Raw genomic sequence first — 21,925 nt, 5'->3', positions numbered from 1 at the left:
AGGTTGTGTCTGTGCCTCTAAGTGGTGACCTGCTGCATTGTTCCCTGTTATTTGCATTTCCCCAGGTGTATAATCTTCTCCCACTGAAGGAAAGCCACGGTTATAGCTTTAGGGACTACTACTTGGAAGAAGACAATGTAAATCCATGCGTGTCACTTGACAATCTGTCATTAAATGGATTTCTCTACGTACCCATTTCTGCTGACGGCGAAGGGGATGCCTATGAAATTCTCAAAGTAAGCACCAGCCTTTCATTTTTCTCTTTTGTTCCCTTTTTGAATTCAGTCTCCTCTCTTCTTCCTACCTGCCCCAAAGGGCTTTTTAGTAAAAAAAAATTAAGCTTATTTGCCATAAACTTGTTCATGTTTTATGCAAGAAAATAACCAGGCCTAGTTGCCACATCTACTTAGCCCGTAAATAGTAACTGAGTACTTCTCTAAACTAATACAACTTTGAAAGGTCTCCTCATAGCAGAGATACCTGCAAAGGGCTTGGGTAAGGAAACAGTCCTGAGAAATTACCTCTAGTGCCATAATATTAGAAACTCCTCATTCACTTATGTTTTCTTTCTCTGGTTTAAATAGGTCTTTATTAAAGTATCAGTTAATTTGATAATCCATGCATACCCATCCAAAGTGTCCTGCACAAAGTTTTTTGGGTACCCTCACTCCAGTTCATTTCACACATGCCATTTTCACCCAGGCAGCTGTCCCCAGGGTAGGCCTGTGGCCTTACCTTTCTACCTGATCATGCCAGGATTTAGCCTGAGTATGAGAATAATATGATAGAGACTCCATATCTGTCAACCCAGCCTATCTGGAATTTACATACAAATCTTTCTTATTCTGATCAATGCCAGACTTAGAAACATCCATTCTTGACATACTAAATAAAGTTTATTTTCAAACCATTTTTTTGTATATTTTTGTTCTTCTTTCTCTTTGTTTACTAGGAATTGGGCTTAAAAGTCTTCACTAGCAGCAAGATCCATAAGCCTGAACTCTGCGAGCATTACCCAGAACACATGATGGAAAGGAGTTACAGTGGTTCTAGTACCTTTTTGGTTCTACCTCTAACACAACCTCCTAAAATTTACCACCCTGCCTCTTTCCTTCCCTCTGTGAATCTTTGAATATTAATTACACAGGCAGATCTGATTATGTTCAAATGTGCTGACCTAATTCAGGATCCCTCCTTCTGGGCCTAGTCCTGAAATATGAAACTGATCCACCTCTGCCTGCATCTTCCCAGGCAGCCAGATGTGCCTGGCTGGAACTGTGTGTGCTTGGTAACTCCCAAGCCAAACCCTACAACAGCAGAGGGCTTGTAGGCACTAAAAGAATCTTTCAGGTTGCACAAAGCAGTGGGGGTTTTTTCCCATCAGATCTGACTCCAGCTATGAAAACCTAAAAAAGGAGCATCTGTTTCTAGGCAGACACATTCCAGCAATAGCTAGAGGAACAACTAGGGCAAAAGTGGGCCGAGACAAATGAGAAGGTGGTACCATCCCATGGTCCCATGGGTCGGTATTTTACCACTGGGGGCTGAGAAATGTGGTTCTATTCCCAGTTTCCCCATTTACATGACTATAAGGGGCTAGGTAGGTCATGTCACTTCTCTGCAGGTTCAGTGACTGTGAAGATAGAAGACTGATATTGGTTTTGTTTGCCTGTTTTCCTTCAACAGATCTGAGATTAGAAAGACTATATAAAAGATTCATCTATATCACTTCCAGTTACTGATTTTTACGGTGCAGTACCCCAGCTCCAATTAAACAATTGTAGCTTTTGGTCCAGTGACAGCTTCTAGCCTCCTACTCATAGGAGATCAGATCTTTGGTTTTGAAATGGAGGATTTGTCATCAGAGCATGGCTCAAGACAGCTGTCTGCTTTAAGAAGATGTGGAGTCTTCTAAGGCTGATAAAAAAGACTTTCATAAGGCAAAACAGTATGCAAACACTGTGAGAAAGCATCTTCCTGTATATTTGCTAATGGCCAGAGATGTAGAGACTCATGTTAATTTTTAAAAAATTCCTAGACAAAAGGCTAAGTGTGGCTTCTTTTTCTGGGCATGTATAAATGCAATTAGTTCTTCAACCAGATTATTAAACTGTGTCCATGGTAAAATCTGTGGACAGTAAATTTCACATTAGATTCTGTATTGTTACGGAAATATACCCTCAACAGCATCATAATGCATGGGGTTTTTGACACTGAGGGGTGTTCTGGCAGTGGGGGAAGAATGCTCAACTCCATCCAATCTCTGTAAGAACAGCAGCAACATTAAAAAAAAATTAATACTGAGATGGCAGCGGAGAAATTAATGTTTCCAGCGGCCAAGAGGTCAAAGCTATTCTTTCAATTTTAAAACTTGACCTAAGAATAACACCTACCTGGAGGGAAAGTATGTTTCTGGTTTAGAATGGAATTTGACATATCTTTTCCTTTCTCCCTGTCCTTGAATAAATTTATTAGTCTCTACAATGAATCTGCACGGAGAATTGAGTTATGACATGGTAGAAGATATGGTTGATGGCAATCCTATGGAGACTGTCAGGAAATATTTCCCTGAGACATGGATCTGGGACATAGTTTCAGTGAAGTAAGTGTTTAAGAGTGTGTTTGCTAGGTCAGAATCTTGGACTAGATTAAAGCCTCAGTGGATGCATGATTATTTCAGTGAAAGGAGTATTTCTACTACACAAAGGGAAATTTTTTTAAGGCCATTAAGTATAGAATGCTTTAGAGGAACATGCAAAAGCCAATTTCTGTATCCCAGCTGGTCAGGGGTTAGCTGTCAGCAGAAGTTCAGTAGGCTGAGAGGAGAATAGATGAACACCACAATATAACTGAAATCTTGTTCTCTGTGCCTTACCAGCTCTGAGGGGAAAGCAGATCTGGAAGTGACCATCCCTGACACCATCACTGAGTGGAAAGCCAATGCATTCTGCACTTCAGCAGATACAGGCTTTGGCCTGTCCCCAACAGTGTCCCTCAGAGCCTTCCAGCCCTTCTTTGTCGAGCTCACCATGCCCTACTCTGTAGTGCGTGGGGAGTCCTTCACGCTGAAGGCCACTGTGTTCAACTACCTGCCTGCCTGCATCAGGGTAAGAGATGTTCAGAGCTTTGCTCAGCCCAACAGCCATGGGGAGACTACAGTGGGCCGCTTTTAACAAGCTGTTCCAAGCCAGGTGACTGATCTGCAAATATAATTTCTTATAGGTGTACACATGTACGAATCCTTGTTGTATTCAGTGCAGAGGGAATGTGTTTTCCTGCCAAAGTTTTGAAAGCTGTGTTTGATTCAGAGCCTGAAGCTCTGCTACTGAGACCCCTAGCCTTGTCATCACAAATTTATGTCATTGTTCCACAGAAATAGAGAGCTTGGGTTCTTCACAGATGACAGAATCATTGCATACCCAAATGGAAATTCCAGGTTCACCAGGGTGGATGTTTGTGTTCAGCCTTTAGTCTCATCTCACAAAACTTCAATGAAGATTTGCTGGAGTGTGCAGACTTCCTGTAATTTCTTGCATCTGTCCCTAAAATACTGAGGAGATCTGTATAGCTTTACCATTCTTACTTGTACTTTTTTCTAACAAAAAATGACAAGAGAAAATTTGGAAAGGGATTAGTGCAGAATCTCAGTCACCTTTGCTCAATTTTTTGTTTTGTTTTGTGTTTTTTGTTTGTTTGCTTGTTTTTGTTTTGTTTTGTTGGGTTTGGGGTTTTTTGTAAATATAGATTTTTATTCTAGAAGGAATGAAGCTGAAACAAGGGGGGAACTTTTCCAGTCATTCCAAAGCACTCTCACTTATGCCCCTGTAGTTCCTATTTTGTTTGCGATTTTCAGGCTCTTTATTCCACTTTTTCTTGTTCCCTTATTCTACTTTTCTTTGTTCCCTTGCTAGCTTTCCCGCTGCTGGTGTTTTATCTCTTCACCTAACTAATCATGAGGGAGATCTTTAATTCATGGCACAGCTGGTCTGTGCTATTCATTTTCCCAGAATCGATTTCCTTTCCAAAGACCCTGCTCTCTACACTTGCCTCCCCAATCTCCTACAAGTGTACAAATTTCAGTCATTTCCTCCTTTATCAGGCAGTTCTTGCTCTGCAATACCCATAATGCCCTCAGTCCCAAGGTATAACCAGCTCCATTACCTATTTCCATATACTGCATCGTCTGCAGTAACTCCAGCTTCTCTTCAAGTCCAGACCTCATGACTCCTCTCTACACCTGGCAGGTCAGTGTGTCTCTGGCTGAATCTACTCATTTCCTGGCTGTACCAGTGGGGAAACAGGAAGAATCCTACTGCATCTGTGTGAATGAAAGGAAAACTGTTGCTTGGGCAGTAACACCAAGATCTCTAGGTAAGAGACCAGATGACTAGAAGATGCTGGGATCATATACCAGTGTATGGCACCAGACCTTTAGTGTGAGGAGCTAGGTGACTCCAAACCAGTTTGGAAGGATCTTCTGTATGTCAGAGGTCCAACCCTGAGGCTGACACACTACACTGGGTATAGTGTTTCCAGGTCCTAAACAAACAATGTGTTCCAGGCCATGGCTTTCCCAACATTTCAATAGAAATCACAAATTCCCTTAATGCATGTGAAGAGCTCAGACATTCCAGTTTTGGAGCTAAGAATGTCTTGTCTTAATGGGTTTGGATCTGAAATTTTTTAATCAAAGCTTGCTTTCTCTGAAGCTTCCCAGAAAAAGACCATCTGATTTATGAGACCTTCCCCATCACTACTCTTCATGCTGATGGACTAACACCTCCTTGGGTGGCCATCACAAAGGAGGTGGTGTGGAAGGCTGAATCAAGATAAAACCCTATCTCAGATTAGTTCTCCTCTTGGAAAAGCTTCTCTGTAATGCATCATGGAGTTCCCAGCACAAACACAAACCCGTATTTCCCTGGCTCTGTCTGGCAGGGCTGACTGACCCCTGTTTCCTCCAGGGCAGGTGGAGTTCTCAGTGACCACTGAGGCCCTACAGAACCAGCAGCCCTGCGGGAACTACATTGTGGAGACCCCTGGGAAAGGGCAGAAGGACACGGTCATCAGACAGCTGCTGGTGGAGGTACGTGGGCTGCTAAGTTTGGTGGCACAGAAAAGTAGCAATAGTAACAGCAAGAGGTGCTGTGTGATAAAGGTTTTCTACTTTAGCCGTGAGAGCAGCAATAATGGCTTGTGGAAGTCTTATTCTGCAAGCTTTTACAAAAGAAGCACTGATAAATCTAACACAGGCCAAGAGAGCCCATAACTCATAATGTTGCCATATCTCACAGTCAAAGCAGAGTCTTACATTACATAGAGAGACAGGAATAATAAGGCAGGCAATAATGAGAGGCTTTTCCGAGACACATCATATCAGAGATAAATGAGAAGTCCTTGGGTTTGCCTGTAATAAATCACGGGGATAGGCTGTGAATAAAACACTAGCCAGAAAGCTTATGCTTCTCCCCCAGCCCATGGCCAGTACTCTGGAATATGGAACAGGCACTACAATCTACAAATACTTCTAAACAAAATTACCACCACTGTTTTGAATTGTTTTTATTGCACTTCTAAGAATGTTCAAAACACTGTAACTGACCTTTCATTTTTACATTCTTTTGTACACTTCTTTTGTTAAGCAGTGTTTTGCAGTGATAAAAACACAGCTTTTCACATAATAAGTTGCCAGTCATAAATTAATCCTCAGTATAAGATTCCCAGTGATGCTATTAGCAAACAAAAATACCAGCTTGTTGTATAGGGAAATCTATATAACAGTTAGTCCTCCTTACATTGCAGGCATTCCAGTTTTCAGTAAGGCAGAGCTAGGATTCATTTAGCTTTAGGAAATGTTTTGCTAACCGGAATGTAATGATGGAACAACAGTCCTATCTGCAAGACATTTCTTTTAATTATTTAAAAATGCATTTGAATGTATAATACATGAACAACTGTTAAACATTTCAGGAAATTTTCCTAATTGCATATACTCCTTCAGGAAAAAATCTTTTTTGTTCTTTGAAAATACAGGAAGATAGAGCACTGTAAAGTCTTTTCTCGCAGATGGCAGGGGGATGTAAATTACTGACAAGTATTAGAGTTCCTTCTGTCAGGGTGTCTGAGAGATTGCTCATCCTATCCTGTTATTGTAATGTGGTAATTAATCTACAGCAAACCCTGATGGGATGGAATGGGAGATTAGCATCCAAGGCTGAACAATTAATTAGCAGGGATGGATACAGTGTAACATGCTTGGGGTGAAGCTGCATTGTCTTGAGCACATGGATGACAATATTCCCCGCAGCAGACAGTGCATGCCAGAGAGAAGTGAGAGTGCCAGAGGCCTCAGGGCATCTTCCTGCCCCTTGAGAAACCAAGCCTCATTGAGAGCTCTCTGGGAAAAGGGATTTTTTTTCACGCAGGAATTTCTCATCTGGGAAGGAAAATCTTTCAAACAATTACAGTTTGTATGTTTTGTTTTCCTGTTGAAAATCAAACAAAACAATGAATTACTCATTTAATTGCACATCAGAATGACATACTGAAACAAACAAGAAGGTACCTTTTCAAACAGAAGCATTTAGCTCTGTCACAGTTCGTCCAAAAATCTTTTTCTTTTTTCTTTCTTTTTTTTTCCTACTCCTTTGAAACTTTTCTGTCTTTTCATACTGAAGAATGAGAGAAAATGTATTCTGACTGTGAGAAAGTGAAGATAATAACTCCATTGTTTACATGCTAGGAAAAAAATCAGCTGGCAAAAGCTGGAAACCAGTAGTGAAACAATGGGAAAACTCCTATTTAGAGGTTAAAAAATTGATGCAGGGATCTCATTAAAATAAATTCTGACAAAAAACAAAGTTTCCTAATAAACATTTGATTCCTGAGTTTTCTGCAAAATATTTTCATCCATCTCAACGGAAAAGAGGGATTATTTTCTGGCTTTGAAGACTAAACTAGAACATATAAACCAGTTGACTACGGCACCCATTTAAATTTTGGTTGTTGTAGCATGTCACTTGTAGGTGCATTGGAGTGGTCTAGCTGCCACCAGTCAAAGTTCTTGCATAAATATCCTCCCAGTGTGCCAGGCACTCTGCCATCACCACAGCCCGGAGAGCTCTGCTGGGCTGGACCACAGTGAGTGGCAACTTGACATCTTGCATGTTATCTCCATCACAACCTGTGAAGCTGCAGGGCCTCTCTCAGTAATAAAAAAGAAAAGAAAATATATTACATTTCATACTTGTAATTAGCCAGTATGTCACAGTCCTCAATTATCCTCAGTTTAATACATGGAGAAGAAAAATTTCTAGGCAAATTTCAAAGAGTGGTTTTTACTTTCCCTTTTGATATTTCTTCCTTTTCTATATTGCTGTTGTTTCTCATTTTTTGCCTTTTTTTTCCTTGCCTTTTTCCCCAAGCCGGAAGGGACTGAAGTGGAAACCACGTACAACTCTGTGCTTTGTGCATCTGGTAAGAGCCATTTGTTTTCCAAAACTTTTTTTGCTGAGGTCGAAACTAAAGACAAATTTGGAATAAAAGGCTTGTGAGTGCTGCATTCTGAGAAGGAAGGTGTCAAGATCTGATAAAATTGAACCAACTAGATGTATGTCTAACTGTTAGTGAAAAGATTTCTTCCTGTAGAAGAAGACCTGAGTATAATAGTGTCTACAATTAGAGAGGAGAATCGCATCTTTTAGGAAATGAGGATGGCCAGGTCAGTGCAAGGAGAGAGTATTTGGGATTTCACACTGTTATCTCTAGTGCCTTTCATTTATCAGATGTAAAATCATAAACCAGACTTTGCAGTAAGCCAGGCCTGCCCACCAAAGCAGAAAAAACAAGAAAAATAGGCTGGGAAAGGTGTATTTGTCAGTCAAGGCTGTTTGATGGTGCCATGTAGAAGTCCATGACAATCTGTGGTGAGGGTATGGCAGGCCCAGTACAAAATGTGCAGGATGGGAAATTTCATCAACAAAGTTACAGATTAATGAATTTGTTGAAGTCAGGAAACTCCTCTTCAGGGCATAGTGTCTCATGGATAAGTCAGGGATAGCTGCTATGCATGCATTGTAGATATATCTGGAATTGTAACCAAATTGATCTGCTTTTTATCCCAGAAGAGTCAGTGTCTGAGACAGTCTCCTTGGTTCTCCCAGAGACTGTGGTGGATGGCTCAGACAGAGCATATTTCTCAGTGCTAGGTAAGTGAAACCTCCTCAAAGTGTCACATGCTGTTTTGAAACACTGCCACTTCAGGCTAAGTCTAATGGCAAATTAGGGCCAGTCTAATGGCAAATTTACTCTGTGAATTGTCCCGTTGCTCAGGTGACATCATGGGCACTGCCATGCAGAACCTGCACCAGCTCCTCCAGATGCCCTTTGGCTGTGGGGAGCAGAATATGGTCCTATTTGCACCAAACATCTACGTTCTGGACTACCTGAACAAGACGGGGCAGCTGAATGAGGAGATCAAATCCAAGGCCATTGGATACTTAGTGAGCGGTGAGCTTTTGTCTTTGTTCATCCCTTCCCTTGGCTACTGGATAAGGACACTGTTGGCCACTGGCCTGGATGATCTGTTGGAAGCTGTCTCTAGAAAGGAACAGGGTGCTGGCAGGTTAGGGGTATACAATACAGTATCTTTAAGAAGGAATTCTACACTGAGTTGAAGGTACAGGGTGAGAGAAAACAGCATCCAAACAGGAAAACAGAAGAAGTCCAGGGCAGGCATAATTTAGGATTTCCCTCCATAAGAAAAGGGTTATATGAAATACATAAATCAGACTATAACCATTAATCATGGCAGCTGTTTATGTAGTTCTTGAATTCTTCTTAGGACTGAGGTATAGAAAGCATTGCTAATCTTTGACCAGGGCAGAATTTTACCACATTAACTAGGGCATGATGACAGACACAACAGCAGTACGTATCTACATCGTGGGCATCCGCCAGCTAGCAAGAGGCTGTTGTGACTCAGTTATTTTTGCAGAAAAATTGCATTTCTGCCAAAGAAAAGTATCCTGTTTCTGCATTCCTATCCTACATAAGACTCATATTTTTAATCGGTTCTCCTCGAATGCATTTACCTCTGCTCATGAAGTCTTGGGCAGAGAGCAGCAATGACCACAGATAGGCAGTATCCAGGTGTTTTTGGAGAGAGGAAGAGCACAAGAATAGAGATATTCCAAGCTGGGGGTTTCCCTGAACTTCCTTTGTATTACTGAGCCGCATAGGTCACATTTGTGACATAGCCAAATGGGACAGCGTGTCTCGTGTCTGCCGCACTTCCTTTGCATAGCTCCTAGAAAAGCACTGCAGCAACTGAACTATATTTTCACTCTTCATTTCAGGGTATCAAAGGCAATTGAAGTACAAACATCGAGATGGGTCTTATAGCACCTTTGGGCCTCATTATGGCCAAGCTGGAAATACCTGGTAAGACTTCAATACCTCTGGCTTTTCCTTTCTGCTTTGCATGCCCTCTCATTCCTCAGGGTTCTCTTGTACTTGGCCATTGTGGAGTTTGGAATGGAGGTGGAAATGAAGTTAAGTGGGCCCTATGACCTCTGATGGATACAGAGCCTACTCAGGATGTCTTGTTTCCCTCTATCACTTTCAGGCTCACAGCCTTTGTCCTCAAGTCCTTTGCCCAGGCCCGGCCTCATATCTTCATAGAGGAGAAGCACATCCAGGATGCTTTGAACTGGCTTACTCAAAAGCAGAAGGAGAACGGCTGTTTCCGCAGTTCTGGGACTCTCCTGAACAATGCTATGAAGGTAATGTGTCTCCTGGCTGGCTCCACTTGGGTTTTGTCAGGCTGAGACTTGACCAAAAGTTGCTCTGGCATCAACAGAGTTATTTCAGCACTTGGGGTGTGGGAAGGAGTGAGGAGTTATATATGTGGGCTATCACAGAAGCAGGAGGAAGTCAGCAGCATCTTCTGAAGGACACAGCATGAAAAGGAGGCCAGGGAGAATTTGTCCCTGCAGGATGTAGATATGTAGAACAGGGAGTGGAGTCAGTGGAGCTGCGTGGGACCAACAACTACTTTTGTGTTTCCTTGCAGGGTGGAGTGAATGATGAGGTCACACTGGCAGCCTACATCACTATTGCACTGCTGGAGATTCCTTTGCCCGTAACCGTACGTGTCTGCACCCCAACCTGAGCCACAGATGGTACTAACCTGCCATACTAGAGTCCCCATGCCCAGATTATAATGTCCCTTTGCCTTTGGAAAGAAGAAATCCTGTCTGAATAGTCTTTCCATTTAAGCCTAGACTGAAGGAACATCTTCCTCCATTTTCCTCCCCTGTCCCATCCTATATACTCATTTCACTTGACATTTTTATGAGGGTTTTTGTGGATGATAATGGATTTGCTCCATACAGATTGGATTGACAGTGAGTTAAATAATATTTAATTCTTTGAAGTGAGCCAAATAGGTTTTCTACACCTAACCTACAGGAATCTCCTTTTGTTTCTTAGAATAGTACAATCCTGTTGAACCACTCTTGGACCTATTGGGTAGATACAACACCATAGGTCTGTAAAAAAGGATGGCACACTCAGGCATTCATTGTAATTTTCCCTAGTTCTTCTAGATGGTTTTATGGGAAATCCCCATCCTTAATGCTTGGAGAATAAGGTATACCTATAGAGAATACCATCAAGGCACTCTGTGAAAAGCCTGAGGCCTGCTTAAGAGCCCTGTGGATTTGGTCATTCTAATCCCCTCACTTTGGGACAAGGTGGTGCTGCAGGTAAAACTGGGGTATGGATCACAGCAGAAGGAATGCTGAGACAGTGTGGTTGCCAGGCTGATCCCTCTGGTCCAAATGTCATAGGGAATGTTCTGTGTCTAAAGTTTTTCTGGTGTAGCAAGAGAAGCAGAAGGAATTATTTTGTCAGTAAGGTGACATGGATGGCACTAACTTCACCAGAAGAGCATTCTTTCCTTGTTACATGTTGTGTTTAGAAGCCAGACTCTCAGGCAGGGCCATATTGGATAAAAAGGATGTTTTCCAGCTCTCTGTCTGAGTCCAAAACTGCCACTGAATGTGAAGGAAGGTGTTTGTCACAATCTGAGTAGGGTATGGGGGTATTTCAAGTTAAGAGGCATGAACTAAGATAAGCACAGTCCTTAAATAATTAAGGCTCATACAGAGTACTTCTAGAAGTAAAATAAGCCATGTTAAACCCTCATAAAAACCTTCATAGCACTGTCCTTAGCTGTGTGTCTACTGTCACACCCTGTCATTAGACTGCACTCCTCCCAAACATTTACCTTACAAACAGCAGTAGGCATAGACACAAGCAAATTTGATTTTGTTCCATGCTTTCTTAAAAGCAGCTGAACTTCTTCTCCAAAAGGAATAACAAAAGATTTCATCTTCGAGTACACACATAGTGAAACCCAAAGCAACAGAAAAATGTGTCTTTTTCTTCTAGACCCTTTATTAAGTTGTAAATGTGCTGCTAGCTTTCAGGTAGCTCTCCCTGCAGAGCTACTTTTTCAATTTTATAGCAGCTTTTCCATCACAAATGAGGGGTAGTCGTGTCTTACTGAAAGGTTGTGGCATAACAGTGTCTGTTAGTCATAACATCATGTAAAGTAGCTACTTTGCTGTAGTGATTGCACTCCTGTACCAGTACATGCATTGCTAATGTGAACATCACAAAAAACATTCTAGAAACAACAGAACAGAGTTCTGTTTCTTGAACAGAGACAGAGTCCACCACCAAATTAAAATCTATACTACTTCCTGCAAGCTACTTTTTTTCAAAATGCCCTAGAAAAGGGGAAACAAACAAAAAGGAAAGGATAGAACAGAGGATGAAAGCACAGAACAGTCTCAGGGTGATAGCAGGAGTAGAACAGCAAGTTTTCAGTACACCTAAGGAAGGAAGTATGTTAGAGAACTCATCTTATACAAGAACACAATCAGGCCAGTTATTCTTCTCAAAGAAGGACTGGAGACCTGCTTCACAGTCTTTAAATCAAACTGGGAAAAACCACTGTAACAGGACAACTTAAGGAAAAGTGGATTCAAAATAAGGAACAGCCTCTGGCTGCCCATTTGTTCTAGGAATTATTAGGCCTGCAGGGAAGGGATACACAATGGTAAAATCTTTGTCAAGCCAGCGAGTAGGACACTAAGGGTCCACAGGTATCATCACTAATGCTGTTGTCCCAAGATGGAGCTCAGTATGATCACCTCTAGTTCAGTCTCTCTCTCCTTCCAGCACTCAGTGGTGCGGAACGCTCTGTTCTGCCTGGAAACAGCAGCAAATCAGAAAGAAAACCATGTGTACACCAAGGCACTGCTGGCATACGCCTTTGCCCTGGCAGGGAACAGGGAGAAGCGGAAGGCATTGCTTGACTCACTCGAAAAGGAAGCTGTGAGAAAGGGTGAGTGCTCCCGGTGGGACGTGGCTTTCAGCAGCTTTACACCTTCCCTTGGTAAAAAGGCTTTGGTTGGTGGTGACTGGCTGCAGGCCAGGGTACGGGAAGGCGGAGGGAGAGGAAAGACTTGTGCAAAGGGATGACTTTTTTGGGACACCCCTCTCAGGGCCTGGTCCTTCTTCTCTGCTCCAAGGGAGCTCACCAGGAAGCAGCAGGCACCATCCCCTCAGTGCTGAGCCCTTGGGTGGCCCTGCTCCCACCTCTGCTCAGGCCACTCCTCTGGCCACACCAGGCACTGCTTAGCAAAGGCTTAGCAAAGCTCAGGGACATTCCTTCCTTCCAGGGCACGGGCTCAAAACAGAACAAATGTGGACTTGCACAAGCCATGTCAGCCAGAGAAGAGATGGGTGTGCTGAGGCAGAAAATGAGCAGAGGGGGCATTTTGGACACCACAAGTTCTGAGTCATTGGGGAAAATCCTGTCATCACTTGGAACTTGTCTAAATCAGGCTGGACAGAGGCTATGGCCAAGCAGTGGGTAGTGGGACTGTGATGGGAGTATCCCCCACACCTTTTGCCTTCTCCACCTGCAGGGGCTGGTAAGCCCTGCTCACATTCCTTGGGCCATTTGGCCTCACAGAGTTTGTCACTGCCTGACCCTGGCATTTCTACTCACAAACAGAAGGAGCGGCATCCTCCTGAGGTCTCTGGTTCCCTGCAGTGCCCAATTCCATAAATGTCCACGTGAATGTGGAGTCTAGGACAAAGTGGTGCCTAGGCCTGAGGCTCAGCAGTCTCATACTCACTGAAAAGCTGCAAGATGTGTAAACCTGACCCTTCCCACTTCAGGCTGCAGGACAGACATATCCGGAGGCTCCGTCCTCCCAGCAGGAGCAGATCAGAAGTCCCTGGCAGCGTTCAATAGTAACAATTGCCTGTTGCCTCTCTCCCTGTGGCTCCTGTGAAGACGGGTCTGTGCACTGGCAGCGGCCGGGGAAGGAGCCCGAGGCCGATCTCCCGTACCAGCGCTCCCGAGCCCCCTCTGCGGAAGTGGAGGTGACGGCCTACGCGCTCCTGGCCCACCTCACCTCGCAGCCAGCCCCTGCCCAGGAGGAGCTGTCCTCTGCAGCCCTTATTGCAAAGTGGATCAGCAGCCAGCAGAATCCCAATGGAGGCTTCTCCTCCACCCAGGTGAGCTGCTTCCCTCGGGCCACCCCGCTCCTCGGTGTCAGGAGATGGGACATGGCAGAGAGCCAGGTGGGAGCACAGGAAGTTTGGTCAGGAAGGTGGGAACTGTAGCCCTGCAATGGAACCATGCAGTACCTGCCATGGTTGCCAAGTTCTCCAGAGGCTACAGACAAATCTGTCAGGTAGTGCCCCTGGGAAGGGGTAAATATTCCGAAGTTGCTCTTTCCTTCTGTCTTTTCTCGTGAACACTGGAGAAAGGGAGGATGGAGGGGAGGGTGCCAGCTGACAGAAAGGGCAGGCTGTAGGAGGACAGGCTGTGGAGAGGCTAATTGCATCCCCTGTGTGCTGGAACTCATCTCTTTCAGGACACAGTGGTGGCCCTCCAAGCCTTGTCCCTGTACGGAGCTGCCACCTATGCCAAGAGTGGGGCAGCTTCCAAAGTGGCCCTGCGATCCGGAGGGGATTTCCAGCAAGACTTCCGAGTGGATCCCAGCAACCGGCTGCTGCTCCAGCGCGTGCCCCTTCCCCAGGTGCCAGGGGAGTACAACGTGGAGGTGTCTGGTGAAGGATGCGTCTACCTGCAGGTGAGGCTGATGGGGACAGCTGGCATCCTGGCAGGGGAGCTCCTGGCCAGGCTGGAGAGGACAGAATCATAGGATCATCCAGGGCAGAAAAGACTCTGAGATCATGGAGTCCTTCCCCTGAGGTAGAGGAGAGTGAAAAAACAGGAAAGAAGGGAGAAGGGGAAGGCTGTGGGGGCAAGGAAGAGGATAGAAAGAGCAGGGGAATGTGGAAGAGAGACTGGGAGAGAAAGAAGGAAAGGCTGTTCAGTGTGGAGGAGCTGTGAGCAGTGGGGCAGCTGGGTGGGGAGAGGGTCCTCTCTCTGCCACACTGTGCACACACACGCTCACACAGAGCTGCTGGCTGTCCCCTAGACAAGCCTGAGGTACAACGTGCAGCCCACGCAGGAGGAGGCGCCCTTCATGCTCCATGTGCACACAATCCCAGAGGCGTGCGTGGATTCCAAGGCTCACAAGGTCTTTGACATCGGCATAAATGTCAGGTGAGTCTGCATTTCAGTCTGAGCTTTCCTGTCGGGCCATGGGAGCTGGGGGAGGTCTGATTGTCCCCAGGGTGAGCCAGTCTGGAGCCCTGGGGCTGCAGCACATTCCTAGGAAGGTGGGCAGGTGGCAGCTGCTCTGTCAGGAGAGGCTCTGGAGGAAGGACTTGTCCTGCTGTGCAGGCAGCCCAGGCCTGGGTTAGTGGGAGGCTGTGTAGATGACTAGGACATCCTGGCACAGCTGGAGAAGAAGGTGCTGGACTGCCAGGACTTAGTAGGGTGCCAAATGTTATGGAAGTGCTGGAAGTGTGCCCAGCTCTGAGTTGATGTGCACTAATCTTTGTTGCTTGGTTCCTCAGTTACACAGGGGAGCGCAATGTCTCCAACATGGTGATTGTTGATGTGAAGATGCTGTCAGGATTTGTGCCCTTGAAGTCCTCAGTGAGGAAGGTAGGGTGCTGTGTGAAGCATTTCTTTGACTAGATTTTTGTTAATCTGGGGCTTCGATTTCTTTATTTAAACTAGCATTTAATTATTTTCCTGGTATCTTCTGCACTCTTAGACCTGTCCATCTTTTCCTCCAGGTCTTCCACCCCTCAGCCCTGGAGTAGGGGTGAATGAGGGATGCCAGCAGCATCATTCCTTTCCCACTCCTCCAGCTCTTGTGGTAGCTTGCAGTTATATATAGTTTAGCCCCAGATCAAAAGCTGGAAGGAGACCATTAGGTGTAATATCAGGGACTCAGGAGCCTTGGGAGATATATGACAGCCATGACTATGCTGGTCCCTCAGTCCATTCTTTTGTCAAGAAGGTGAAAGGGGCTGAGATGGTGGGAGTTGGGGATAGTCTGAGTATTTGGGGCTTCATACAAGAGCGTTTGACAAGTCCCCTGGGAAGTACAACTTCCTGTGCTTTACATCTCAGCACCTACATGATAAGATTTTAGTGGTGGGGAGAAACTGAGGAGGATTGACTAACTTCCCTTCAGATCATCAACTTCCTCCACATCTCCTTTTTCCAGCTCTCAAACACACGGTTTCACCAGATCCAGCGAACAGAAGTGAGCACAAACCATGTTCTGCTGTACATTGAGCAGGTGAGGAGGAACTCAGGGCTGTGCTGTGGGGCACACACTGAGCTCTGCAGCACAATGGCAATAGCACAAAGCAGAGATGGAGAGCATTGCTAACATCTCTGGGCTTGTAAACACAGAGCATAAACAAGTCACTCACCTTGTCTGTCTCATAGGAGACAACTCTGTCCCAGCCCCAGCAGGCATTCCCACCACTCTGGGCACAGATCAGGCTCTGATTTCCCCACCAGCAGAGCTGCCCCCAGGGTGGGGACCGGTGCCAGGCTTTGCCCCTGCCCCTCGGCCAGTCCTACAGCCCTCTGTCCCCCCCCGAGCATGGGTGGCCATGGAGAGTGTGGGGCCCTGGGGTCAATGAGAAGCCCAGATGAGCCCCTGCAGTGCAGAGCCCCCCTGACCCTCTGCTGCTTCCCTTCCCCAGCTGGGCAGGGAGACCCTCAGCTTCTCCTTCACGGTGGAGCGGGACATCCCCGTGCGGGGCCTGAAGCCAGCCCAGGTGAAGGTCTATGACTACTACGAGACAGGTGAGTGCTGCGAGTGCCCGTGGGAGCCAGGAGGGACCTACAGCTGCCCCAGCCCGGCACAGCCACCCCAGCCCTGCCTGAGCTCTGGCAGTGCAGAGGCGCTGGGGCAGAGCCCTGCGTGCTGCGGGTCCCGTGTTCATTTCTGGCCCTGGAGTGTGGCTGTGCCAGGCAGACCTGCTGCTCTCTGTGCCTCTGCTGTCCTGCCTGCTGTGCCAGGGTGGCAGTGACAGAGCTGCTTGTCCCCACCTCGGCCCAGTGTGCTGGGAGGAGGTGTCTGAGCAGCCCTTGGGTGCACTGGGGTGGAGACCTGCTGGGGCTGCCTGTGCAGGGTGGCTCTGCCTTGCTGCCACTGCCCCCAGACAGGGCTGGGACTGGGGCTGCCTCCACACCAGCTGGGATCTCTGGGGGAAACTGGGGATGCTGGCACCAGCCTGCTCTGGGGGCCTGGAAGAAGCATCTCTCTGGCATCCCTTGCTCTGCCAGCAGCGCCAGGGGTCATGACAGCTCGCTCTGTCCCTTCCCTTCTGTTTTCCAGATGAATTTGCCACACAGGAATACAGTGCTCCCTGCACCACAGGTAGGCTACTGCTTCCTTCACTGCTCTCTGCATCTTCTTCACTATATTTTTGGTCTTCCTGCCAGCACTTGTCTCTTCCTGTTTGAATTTGGATGACATTGGCCCAACTTACAGGCACGGATCTTGCATATAAAATAGCATGGGAATTACAGAGATTGCAAGTTTGCCTTTGGTTGCTACTGTCTGGAGGAACAGCTGCATCCTGCTCAGGTTCCTGCTGCCCCAGGGTCTCTCAGGAGACAGCTGTGCCTCATGACCCTGGTCAGCCAGCCCTCAGTCTTGATTTGGAGTCTGAGCTGGCAGGACACAATACTGTCATCTTTGGGGGATTCTCTGCAATGCAAGGCCATATGTGTTTGGCTTAGAAGCACAGGTAATTTAGGATCTTCTGTAAAAAGCTCTGACCAAGGTTATTTCTCCTGTCCTATGTGGAGTCTTCTAATATGAAGACTGCCAGGTCTTGCTTTCCATCAATTGCCCAGTTTCAGGTGTTTGGAATATGGAGGCTTCTGGAAAGCAGAGTTCCTGGGAAATGGTTTTTCACAGGAACTGACTCTGACACCTGAGAACAGAGAAAAAGTCATTAGGACTTGGAGTGGTCAAAAGCTTTGCCTTTTGCTCATGGTAAAAGGTGGCATTTATCTCCTTTAGTGTTCTTATCTGAAAAAGTAGAAAAGAGTCTGAATTCCCACACTTCTATTCCATATTGCTTGTTAATCTGGGCTGTGTCCATAGGTACAGGTGTTTTCTGCTAATTCTGGATCTGCAGCCTCCCTTCATGGAAAAATGTGCATAAGTCCAAACATTGAGTGGACAGTGAAACATTTCCAAAGGGTATTTTGGTGTGGTCTGGTTGTCCAGTGTGAGACTCATGGGGAGGCCTCAGATTTTAGGCTACTTCTCCCCAATTCTGTTAAAAGGCAGAGATTTTATCTTCCTTGGAAAGGGTGATGGGAAATTGCTGCTCAAGAGGCCCATCCACTAGTCTAAATGTACAAAGGTGGCCTGCACTGACTAAAAGGCAGGTTTCAATTGCCAAGCTTCCTTCCCTGCCCTGTGTGGTGTGGCAGTAGAGTGCAGTAGATTTCTTCCACTCTCTGCAGAGAGATAAACAGAACATGTGTCACTGCTTACACCAACCAGCCTTGCCTGGTTTCACAGTGCTCCTGTGTCCATCTCAGTTGTGACAAATCTCACTCTCCTCATCTCTCCTGGTGAGGCAGGGAGAATTTCTGCCCTCTCTGAGTGCCTTGAGGGTGGCACAAGTAATGAGTGCTGTGGATGACACTCCATCCTGGTAAAGCAGCAACTCTCTCACCTGTACTGTGCTTCACACAATCTGGCTTCCACATCCACATTTTGTTCTCTTTGTCTCTCAGCCTTAGAAAGCAAATGGACATATCTCTCTGACTCCTGTTCCCTCCCATCTTCTTTCATCCTTGCAGAGGAAGTAGACCAAGGAAATAATTGAAGAACCCTCCCAGATGCTGGAACCCACCTGCCTCACCACCACAGTGTGACAGAATAATAGTGCCTGCATGGAATGGAAAGTGAACTTTACAAATAAATTAACTATACTTACCAATGATTTTTGAACAGTTTGTTCCCAATTCTGGTTTTTCCTGTGCATCTTTCAGTTACAGCTTTAATCTCCCTGGCTTCTTAGGTTAAAGAGTAACCCATGTAACAATGCCTGTGTACAGGGAAAAAAGGCTAACAAGTGAGGAAAGAAAAAAGAAGACAGAATGATCTAAGTGGGAGTCAGCCTTTCAAATGTATCTATCTCTGTGTTATGTTCTTTGAACTTATCATCTGAGATGCAGTCTAATCAATGGAAAAGGATATGTAGTTCTTGTAGCAATTTCTCTCCCCTGGCTTACAAACCATAATCTCAACTGAACCGGTCTCTGTAGAGATCTATCCATGTCTCACACCATTAGGCAGCCTGGAAGATCAACTAATGTTACATGAAAATTTGCCTCTGTGATCTTCCCTGTAGATGCCCTTCCTGGGATTGTTTCTTGTTTGTAGAAGAGTGGGGGGAGACAGTCTGCCCTCTTCAGTGATTAGAGAGTACCAGGGGGGCAGGAGGGATGTGTGCACACATTATGACTTTGGCTGCTGACTTACAATGGCCTGTTCTCCAGTTGCAGCTTGAGCCTTCTTGTGGAAGTTTCCTTTATCTCATGTCTGCTACTTCTGGGAGATTACCAAGGAGAAGCTAATGGCATTTGCCACTAGCATACCTGCCTAAGTCTAGTTTAAATGGTGCATTCATTTAAATCACATAGTTGCTTTGATGAAACTGTCTATAGGTCTCTTAGACACCTCCAGGAGTGGTCCCCCTTTCTTTATTTTGTCTCATGAATTTGTGGTTTTAACTTCTGAATGCAAAAAAATCTTATGTGACTGTTTATTCTCATGAAATGCTTATTGTTCAGTACCATGGCATGTTGTGCATCCAAAGGACACACAGTTAGCTGTTCCATCCAATTTTTGGTTTAGTGTGCCTGTACAAACAGTGTCATTGTGAACAAATAAAATTCTTCATCTATTTTGCGAGATATTAATATTATGTCACTTTGTCTTCTGTGATGTTTGGGGTTTACACATTCAAGGCCTTTTGACATCTCGTGTTCAGAGGTGTCTGTGGAATGAACCAGCTTCAGTGACAGCTGAGCAAAATTTCTAATACAGCTAAATTGCCTTTTCTTTTGAATTAGAAATAATATAGCCACCTATTTTTTCTACCATGAGGCAATTGCTTTTACAGAGAAAGGGGGGGTGGGGTCTATATTTGTGAAATAAGCTACATGAGGGACTCCTATAGGTGTGTTTGCTTAAGCTTACACTGGCAGGGTAAAAGGCACCTTTGCACATAGAAACATGTATGTAAAACACACATGGTGCCATATGATCTCTTGAACTGAGGCTGCCTGCCTCTGCATCCCTGTAAGACATCTAGACCAGAGAAAATATAACCATTTGGAAAATTTATATGAAAAATGTTAACCCAAATTACGAGATGTGAATCCAGCTCCTCCCCATTGAAATCTGCTGAAGCATTGTAAGCCTAGTTGTGAAGAAAATAAAATTACTCAGAAAACCCAGAGGAGATATATGGGCTCCCACTGAGGGTAAGAGGATAAAGTTCTGGAAAATGCAAGGGGGTTGCTCATAAAGTGGTTCTTCACTGAAATTTTGCCTAAGATTATCTTGAGTACCATCATGTGTCACATACAGGAGAACCAGGTGATCAGTCCCAGCTAACACAGATTTAGGAAAGGCAAGTCCTGGCTCCCAGCTGAGGTCCAGACAGCAGCTGGGACACGAGGTGACTGACTCTCAATGGGATGTTCCCTTACATTTATATAGATAACTATGTGTCGGTTATTTACTATTTTGTACCAATACCTAGTGCCCTCACTAAAAGTGTCATTTCTACTTTGACTCAATCCACTCTAATTACTTTGTGCCATCATCACCTCGAAAGATGGAGGACGAGGAAGAAGGAGAAGTACATGAGGTACTACCCAACTTCTACCATTTTGTTCCTGTTTACCTCTATTTTATGAACCCTAAAACTACTGAATTTTGTATCTTCTACTGTGCTAAACTATTGTTTTTACATTGTGGTGGTTTGCAATTCTTTTTGTGTTGGAAGCCTCTCCTATGGACTAAGATTAAATCTGGTGTTTTCCTGGGCTCTGTGCCAAGGTCTCCAAGCCCCCTGAACCGGCTCCACACCCCCTTGTCCAGGGCTCAAATTCTCTTCCTCGGGTCTCAGGTCATCCAAGGGGATGTCCTGGACTCCAACAGTCCTGCTTGACTAGCCTGATCTCCTTCTATGACAAGGTGACCCACTCAATGGATAAGGCAAGGGCCATGGATGTAGTTTACCCAGACTTCAGTAAAGCCTTTGACACAATTTCACACAGCATTCTCCTGGAGAAATTGACTGCCCATTGCTTGTACAGGTGCAGTCTTTGCTGGATAAAAAAACTGTCTGGATAGCCAGGCCCAGGGAGAGGTGGTGAATGGAGTTACATCCAGCTGGCCACCAGTGGCGTCCCCCAGGGCTCAGTGTTGGGGCCGATCCTGTTTAATTATTAGTGACCTGAGGGGATCAAGTGCACTCTCAGTAAGCGTGCAGGAAACACCGAGCTGGGTGGGAGTGTTGGTCTCCTGGAGGGCAGGAGGGCTTTGCAGAGGATCTGGACAGGCTGGATCCACGGGTCAAGGCCAGTGGTGTGAGGCCAAGTGCTGGGTCCTACACTTGGGTCACCACAACCCCATGCAACCTCACGTGGTTTAGCAGTGGACTGAATAATGCTGGGTTAATGGTAGGACTTGACTAAAACTTTTTCCAACATAAAAAATTCTATGAATGACATTGTTAAGGTCCCAGTCCCTCTCTGATTTCACTTCAGTTGTTTAAGAACAAGCAGACACAGCTAGAATGGGAAAATCCACAGGTTTTCCTTTCACTTCTATCTGGGCTGCTGCAAAAGATCAGATTGGACAGGTTCACAGTGTCCTTGCACCTCAGAGCAGTGATTTCACAGTGCAATCAAAGGCAGTATGTGATCAGAGGTTTATGTCCAAGGATCACCTTGCAGAAAACACCCTCTGTAGAGGCAGAGAGGCAAGCTTCCTCTCTGTGCATAATGGATGAGATACAATGTCCTCTCTCCTTAGAGAACTGGCAAGTATGGAGAAAAAATCTCCCAACTGCTAAACGCTGTCTGCCTTTTGGTATTCCTGAGGAGTTCCCAAACACCACCTTGCCATGGATGTCTATGAATTGAAATCTCAGGCCATGACATGGACAGGAAGAGAGACAAGCGAAACAGTAACAGAAAACAAGGTTAGAGACATCTGATGAGAATCAGGAATTAATTTATTTACAGTATTGCTTCCTTTTTGCTTTTGAGGTGTCCTGCTCTAACATTTCAATACCCCTCCTTTAACAAGATCTTCTAGAGGCAGAGACTCACAAGTTGATACAGCAAGACTTCAACAAGATGCATTCTTCAGGAATTTCCTTGTTCAACCTGGACTGGAGGTGGGAAAAGGAC

At 45.5% G+C, this 21,925-nt stretch overlaps 2 protein-coding genes across 2 annotated transcripts in view; one reads left to right on the top strand and one right to left on the bottom strand.

Annotated features, from left to right (window-relative positions):
* The window catches only part of LOC136375603 (alpha-2-macroglobulin-like), a 35,432-nt gene extending 16,839 nt beyond the window's left edge, over positions 1-18,593 (top strand). The window contains exons 16-36 of the mRNA XM_066341209.1: positions 66-236; positions 953-1,046; positions 2,476-2,602; positions 2,879-3,107; positions 4,245-4,371; positions 4,965-5,086; positions 7,425-7,476; positions 8,124-8,207; positions 8,332-8,508; positions 9,357-9,441; positions 9,626-9,782; positions 10,073-10,147; positions 12,250-12,415; positions 13,376-13,599; positions 13,962-14,180; positions 14,532-14,659; positions 15,016-15,106; positions 15,678-15,752; positions 16,168-16,270; positions 16,806-16,847; positions 18,293-18,593. Coding sequence (XP_066197306.1) covers positions 66-236; positions 953-1,046; positions 2,476-2,602; positions 2,879-3,107; positions 4,245-4,371; positions 4,965-5,086; positions 7,425-7,476; positions 8,124-8,207; positions 8,332-8,508; positions 9,357-9,441; positions 9,626-9,782; positions 10,073-10,147; positions 12,250-12,415; positions 13,376-13,599; positions 13,962-14,180; positions 14,532-14,659; positions 15,016-15,106; positions 15,678-15,752; positions 16,168-16,270; positions 16,806-16,847; positions 18,293-18,318 — 2,574 coding nt within the window. The 3' untranslated portion in view covers positions 18,319-18,593. The remainder of the gene's footprint in view (positions 1-65; positions 237-952; positions 1,047-2,475; positions 2,603-2,878; positions 3,108-4,244; positions 4,372-4,964; positions 5,087-7,424; positions 7,477-8,123; positions 8,208-8,331; positions 8,509-9,356; positions 9,442-9,625; positions 9,783-10,072; positions 10,148-12,249; positions 12,416-13,375; positions 13,600-13,961; positions 14,181-14,531; positions 14,660-15,015; positions 15,107-15,677; positions 15,753-16,167; positions 16,271-16,805; positions 16,848-18,292) is intronic.
* A 3,136-nt stretch (positions 18,594-21,729) lies between these two features.
* The window catches only part of A2M (alpha-2-macroglobulin), a 29,806-nt gene continuing 29,610 nt past the window's right edge, over positions 21,730-21,925 (bottom strand). Inside the window, exon 36 of the mRNA XM_066341211.1 lies at positions 21,730-21,906. Coding sequence (XP_066197308.1) covers positions 21,881-21,906 — 26 coding nt within the window. The 3' untranslated portion in view covers positions 21,730-21,880. The remainder of the gene's footprint in view (positions 21,907-21,925) is intronic.

This window comes from Sylvia atricapilla, chromosome 2, assembly GCF_009819655.1.
Source record: "Sylvia atricapilla isolate bSylAtr1 chromosome 2, bSylAtr1.pri, whole genome shotgun sequence".
Classification (NCBI taxonomy): domain Eukaryota; kingdom Metazoa; phylum Chordata; class Aves; order Passeriformes; family Sylviidae; genus Sylvia; species Sylvia atricapilla.
This window is presented reverse-complemented; position numbering and strand designations above follow the sequence as displayed.